The following is a 5,814-nucleotide window of genomic DNA, read 5'->3' as shown; positions in this document are numbered from 1 at the left end:
CTCCATTTCGACGTCCCGCTTCCCTGCGTGCCCCGCAGAACTCAGCCCCGGGATGCGTGGCTGTGACCCCTTTCCCCAGCCCCATAACTCCCCCCCTCCATCCGTGCGTGACCGCAGAAGGGGTCCCCGACGCGGGAGCCGGACCCCCGCCCCAGCTGCTCACCTCTGGGCGCTCAGCCCAGCAGGCACGAGCCCCCGGCGCACACCTCTCCCAGCGCCGAGCTCACCTGCAACGGGGAGGGAAGAGCCGAGGGGCAGCCCCGGGCGTGGGGGCTGGCCGCCAGCTCGGTGTGGGTTGGGTGGGGGGCCGCGGCTTTACCTTGGAGGTGCAGTAGATGGGGGGCGAGTTGGGGGGGCAGCAGGTGGAGGCGAAGTCGGCTTGCTGCTCCACCAGCCGCCCCAGCAGCTCGGGGCCGGCCTCTGGCGTCGTCTGCAGCAAGCTCTCCCGCAGCCTGCGGCGTGGGGACCGGCGGTTTTAGCAGGCGTTAAATACCCGTACGGCATTTTCGGGACGGGTGGCAGCGGGAGCGGGGCTGGGTGCCCTGCGAGGGGCGCGTTACGTCTTTCCCCGCATTTTGCTGCTATTTAGGCTCAAAACCGCCGGCTCCGTTCGTGCATCCTCAAAATTCTGGCCAAATTTTGATTGCATCTGCTGACCCGGTTTTGGGTGGAGGGGCAAAGGCTTACCTCTTCTTGAAGTCAAGGAAATTTAACTCGGTGTACTGTCTGCAGAGCTGGTTGGCCTTTTCCAGGGAAGGGGGCAGCTCTTCTTCCATCCGCTGGCGCTGGGTGGCAGAGGATGGCTGCAACCAGGCTGGGAAAAGCCTCTGCGGGGTTTTGGGGGACGGGGGGGAGAGCAGGGTGAGCCACCGGAGCCCTCCCCGCCGCTCACCTTGCTGCCCAGGCAGGCGGAGGGGTCCTTGGCAGAGCAGCACTCCCCCCGGACTTGTTTGGAGGTGTCGTATAGCTTGCCGAGGAAGGCGTCGGGGACGCTGGTGTGCCTCCGTGCCAGCTCAAACAGGTACCTGGAGCAGGGAAAATGAGTCGCCGTATGAGTTTTCATTACCAGTGCTGCTCAGCGTGGGATGGGGGCTGCTCCTCACATCTTTGTGCAGCCCCCGGGGGCGATACCCCCGAGGGAAGAGAGGGCGTTCCCCCGGTTATCCTAATAATAATCAAACCATATAACGAAGACAAGGGGAGAAGGATCTGCAACTCAGCCGCCGCGGGTGCCGCTCACCTCTGGGCATGGCGAGCCCCATCCTCGCCACACAGCTGCTCGTTCGTCGGCTTCTGTGCCTGCGGCAGCTTGGGGACGGGTGCCGGTGGCAGGGCCGAGATGCAGAAATAGTTCTGCATGAGGTTTTTCCCCTTGCAGCAGTCGGCAAACCTTTCGTCCCGTGCCGCCAGCGCGCCGCAGGCTTTGGCCGTGTGCTCCGATAACTGCGAAGAGGGGAGCGGAGGGTGTGCGGGGCTCGGCGTCCTGCCGGGGCTGGTGCGGCTGCGGACCCCCTCACCGCGATGGGGTTCACTTGCTAAGCCCCTGCTGTGAGTTGGGAGGTGGGTTTGGGGTGGGCTCCTGGCTCTCCTACCCTCTTCTGCATGCAGTCCTCGGCCAGCGAGTCACAGCACTGGGAAAACACCTCGGCAGCATCTTCGGCCAGGGGGAAAAGGTCCTCGAAGGAAGCGCTGGGCATCTTCTGAGCAAGCGAGGTGAGGTAGCTGGCACAAGGCGTACGAGGGGCTTAGGGAGCTCAGCTCCCCCTTCCCCTGTTAACAGCTCCAAGCAGCGCGTTGGCCCGGTGGAGATGCGGGGGGGAGATGACGGGGAGCCACGGGGCTCTCCCTGCACCTCCGCTATACCCAGAGCGTTTCCGCGGGGTACTACAGCACACCCGTTTGTACATCTTAATGAAAATTTGTCTTTGTGAACACCGCCTGCGAACAGCATCCACAGCTTGAAATAGGAACGCGCTCCCCGCCTGACCCGTCTTCAAGGAGAGAAAAGGCCACCTCCCCCTTTTACCTGACGGTGACTTTGTCCTTCCCGTACGCCGTGAAGCGGGAGCAAACCCGGTTTGACAGCAGGGTGAGGAAGGAGAGGGTTTTCCTTTCCAGTTTCTGCCACAAAAAGAAGATGGATGTCTCCTCCGAGGGAAACGCAAGCCTTTCCCCACCACGTCTCACCGGGCCATGGGCACGGCGCCCGCCCAGCTCCCCGGGGAGCGCGGTGGGGACGAGCCCCGCGGTCGGAAGGGCCTCACCTCCTTCAGGAAGCAGGCGGTGGGCGCGGGGGAGATGCAGCAGGTGGAGACCATGGAGAGGAAGGTCCTGGTGGAGCCCAGCAGCACGGGCAGGGGTGCCTGGCCGTAGCTGCTGGCGTACTCGTGCAGAAACCTGCGGCGGAGGCGGGCTGAGGAGAGCCGGCACCCCGGGATCGGGTGCTGGGGTGCAGGAGATGTGGGGTTTTTGGGGCGTTGAGGCTGCCCGGGGATGGGAGCCCTCTCTGGGTACCACCCCGTGCCGCTGGCTTATGGCACCAAGCCGTCGAGCGGGCTGGGGGCCCCTCTCCAGCGACTCGCGCAGGCAATGGCACCCCTCATCCCTTTGGTAAAATGCAGGACACCCCGACCTTTTACTCTGAGGCACCGATAGCCCCACGGCCACCGAGAGCCGCAGCACCAACGGCAGAGGGGCCAGACCGAGAGCGGTTTGCTCGGTGGGCACCCGGACGTTGGCCGGCACCAGCACGTGCCTGGGCTCAAACGGGCGTTATCGGCGAGACCGAGTGCCGTCCCCAGCCCAGCTTACCTGTCTGCAAAGTCCTTGGGGTCCTTCTTGAAGGCCTGGCAGAGCTCTTCGTTGGAGGGCTGGAGGTAGCGGGGCAGCGGCTGGGGCGGGTGCCGCAGGGCGGCCAGGCACAGCTTCTGCTCCAGCCCCTCCTGGGCACAGCAGCCGGCCGTGCCGGGGTGGGACGGGAAGGGCGAGTCCCCGCCGCAGGATTTGGCCGACAGAGCTGAGGACTGCGGCAGGGAGAGGAGGTTACGTGCCGGGGGTCGTTCCACCCGGTCCCCCCCCGCCCCTGGTTTTGGGGTCCATCGCCCGGTTTCGGTCAGCCTCACCCCGGCATCGTAGCAGGAGGGGTCGGCACCTTCGGCGCAGCAGGTTTCAGCCAGGGAGACGATTTCGCGGACGAGGTGGCTGATCTCCTCGAAGGTGGCGTTGGAGAATTTCCTGCTGTTGGCGATAATGGTCCTGGGAGCAGGGAGCAAGGAGAGGATGAGCTGACAGCGTGTTTTTCTCTCTTAAAAAAAAAAATATCACCGTGCAGCATCGTTCTGCCAAAATGGGGTTTAGCACCGTCAGCCGGGGAGGAGCAGCTGCGGCACTGCAAGAAATAGCAACGTATTCCTTGGAAAACAGCCGGGAAAGAGCGGGAGCGGGTCTCAGGCTGGGGGGTGCCCTTCCCAGGGGATCATGCACCAGCTCTGTTAGAACTCCTGGTTATTTAGGGACCTAATTGGTTTTGAGGAGTTCAACAAACGAAGCAAACTTTTCTCCTGTTAAGAGCAATCAGAGACCTCATTTGCAGGGAGTGACTAAATCTTCCCCTTTCCGAGACTATTTTTATTTAATTTTTTTTGGTCTTGGCTTAGGTGCTGGGTGTCCTGGGAGGGCAAATACGGCAGGAGGTACCTACAGGGTTCGGAAGTCCTCCTTCCCCAGGGTCCTGAACTCCTGGCAGACTTTGTCCCGGACATAAGCTTTACCTGTAAGCACAGAAAAAGGAGGATTTGTGAGCGGGGTTTGTGCCTTGGCTGGCTCGGGTGCAGCCTGGGCAGTGGACGGGGAGTCGGGACCCGGCGAGTCTGCATCTGCCGGGGCTGGGGTTTGGGAAAATGCCGGCTTTGCCTTCCCCTGCCGTACCCCCTCCCGTGCCCCTCTCTTTGGGCGGCAATGGAGCTCGCTTCCAGCCATCTTTCTCCTTGCAGAGAAAAAAAAAACCCAAAGCAGCATGGCTTTGCTTAACTGAGCCTCCTACGGAAAATAACTCGTGTCTTTCGCGTTTTTTCCAGGGAAAACAATCATTTGGGGAACAGCCCGTTCCCACTCGACCCCCTGTTTTGCTCTCGCTTTCTGATTCCCTTCCGCGGCGGTAGCGACAGCGTGGGCATGTGGGATGCCACACCACCACAAAAGGTGGTCCGAAGGCTTTATTCGCTCGAGGGTTGTTATTCTTTTACGCAGTTGGTTCTTTTCTCAAGCCGGACTCGGCGGTATTCCCTGGGAGATGCTGGCACGGCGCTGCAGACCGGCAAAGGCTGCGGCTGTGCTGCTGGTCCCGGAGGAGCACCTCTGGTACCCGGACTGTTGCTGGGAGAGCCGTAGGCAGAACGTCGGGTGTCTTCGCCCCGCGCCCAAATGGGCATCTCCGTGCGTTTCAAATGCCCGGTGTTGGTTTTTCTGCCGGGGTTTGGAGACCGTAAGGGCTGGGAGCTCTGCAGGAGGGACCACGGAGGTCAGGAGCTGCCAGCGGTGAAGACATCCCCCGCGACTCTCATCCCTGGAAAAACGCTATCGATTTTTTGCTACAAACCGCATTGGTTAGACTTTGGTACCGGCAGGGTAAATACTGATACCAGTATTTACTGGTATTACGGTGCGGAGCGGGGTCATCTCCCCAAAACCGAGGGATTATGTGCCGTTACGCTGAAGGTCATGTTGCTTCGGTGGGAAAGAAAGGGTGAGGGGGCTGTTGCAGGGCTGGTAGCACCGGGAAAAAAGGGGAAGCCGTGGTAAAAGGCAATTCTTTTTCCTCGCAGGAGCAGCGGCTGTCGGTCCTGCTGTGAGTGCCAACTTGTTGCGTTTCTTTCTGCATTTTCATAAAGCGGTATGGGAGGAGTAAGTTTTCCAGGGATTTTTTGGCAGGTGGATGATTCCCTGCGGGGCTGTGAAGGCAGCAAGGGGTGGCACAGAGTATCGTTTCCATCCGAGGGGTGGATTTTACAGTGAAATGGTACCCATGAATGGGGGCCAGAAAAAATCTCATTTTCCCTTGCACAGGGAAGAAGCTGAGCCCTGTGACACCGTCCTCTCCGCCTCCCTCTGCCCCTGAGCCCAGCCCAGCCTCCTCCCCTCCCCGCTCCTCCAGCATCACCCCAAAGGGGCATCCCGGGTACCGACACATCCTTCCACGCCTTCCCTTCCCTTCCCTTCCCTCCCTCTGATTCCTGCCCAGCGATTTGGCAGTGGGCTGGGGAGAGGGGAGCCCACCGAAAACTGCCGGAGCTGGCGGACTCCAGCCTCGTACCCCTCGTCCCCGGGGGAGAGCAAAGCCCCGAGCGCGTGATAAATGCCCTTACCTCGGTGCTCAGCACGCGCAGCAGCTAAAAGCAGCAGCAGGGCCAGAGCTGCCCTCATGGTGCGGCCGGTTTCCCTCCTTCCACCGAAAAGCAGCGCTGGGAAACCCATCCCGGCATTTATATGGAGGTAGAGCCAACTGCCGGGTGAATGATTAATCCCGGCAGCGGGGCAGAGGGCGAGCATCCTTGGCCTGTCTGGGTGCCAGCGCCTCCAAAATCAGACAGATTTTAATCATTAACTTGGCAAAACGGGGATGCGTTGTTGTGGGACCTCAGGCAGGGTCTTCCTGCCCACCGAATCCCAGAATCCCAGAATCACTACGGTTGGAAAAGACCTGTAAGATCATCAAGTCCAACCATCAACCAACACCACCATGCCCACTCAACCATGTCCCACAGTGCGTCGTCCACACGTTCCCGTGACGGATGATGGGCGCACCATGAGCGACAA

At 61.1% G+C, this 5,814-nt stretch overlaps 1 protein-coding gene across 1 annotated transcript; it reads right to left on the bottom strand.

The window, feature by feature from the left end:
* GC (GC vitamin D binding protein) lies at positions 1-5,421 on the bottom strand. The gene is made up of 13 exons (XM_059826931.1): positions 5,364-5,421; positions 3,701-3,770; positions 3,123-3,255; positions 2,812-3,023; positions 2,265-2,397; positions 2,027-2,121; positions 1,593-1,722; positions 1,241-1,443; positions 893-1,025; positions 688-785; positions 320-452; positions 164-227; positions 1-23 (listed from the first exon to the last, which is right to left on the bottom strand). Exons 1-12 carry the CDS (start codon positions 5,419-5,421, stop codon positions 174-176), a joined length of 1,452 nt encoding a protein of 483 aa, XP_059682914.1. The 3' UTR covers positions 1-23; positions 164-173.
* Between the last annotated feature and the right edge of the window lie 393 nt (positions 5,422-5,814).

The sequence above is a fragment of the Gavia stellata genome, chromosome 19 (assembly GCF_030936135.1).
Source record: "Gavia stellata isolate bGavSte3 chromosome 19, bGavSte3.hap2, whole genome shotgun sequence".
Taxonomy (NCBI): Eukaryota; Metazoa; Chordata; class Aves; order Gaviiformes; family Gaviidae; genus Gavia; species Gavia stellata.
The sequence above is the reverse complement of the archived record's forward strand: the minus strand, read 5'-3'. Positions and strand labels throughout refer to the sequence as shown.

What these genes read in the sequence shown, in the direction of transcription:
- GC (XM_059826931.1), bottom strand. Translation starts at nt 5,421, where the DNA reads ATGAGGGCAGCTCTGGCCCTGCTGCTGCTTTTAGCTGCTGCGCGTGCT. An exon ending in AAGGAGGACTTCCGAACCCT is followed by an intron (nt 3,256 to 3,700) that starts GTAGGTACCTCC and finishes CCCTGCTCCCAG; the next exon opens with GACCATTATCGCCAACAGCA. An exon ending in CCGCCTGCTTCCTGAAGGAG is followed by an intron (nt 2,122 to 2,264) that starts GTGAGGCCCTTC and finishes TTTTTGTGGCAG; the next exon opens with AAACTGGAAAGGAAAACCCT.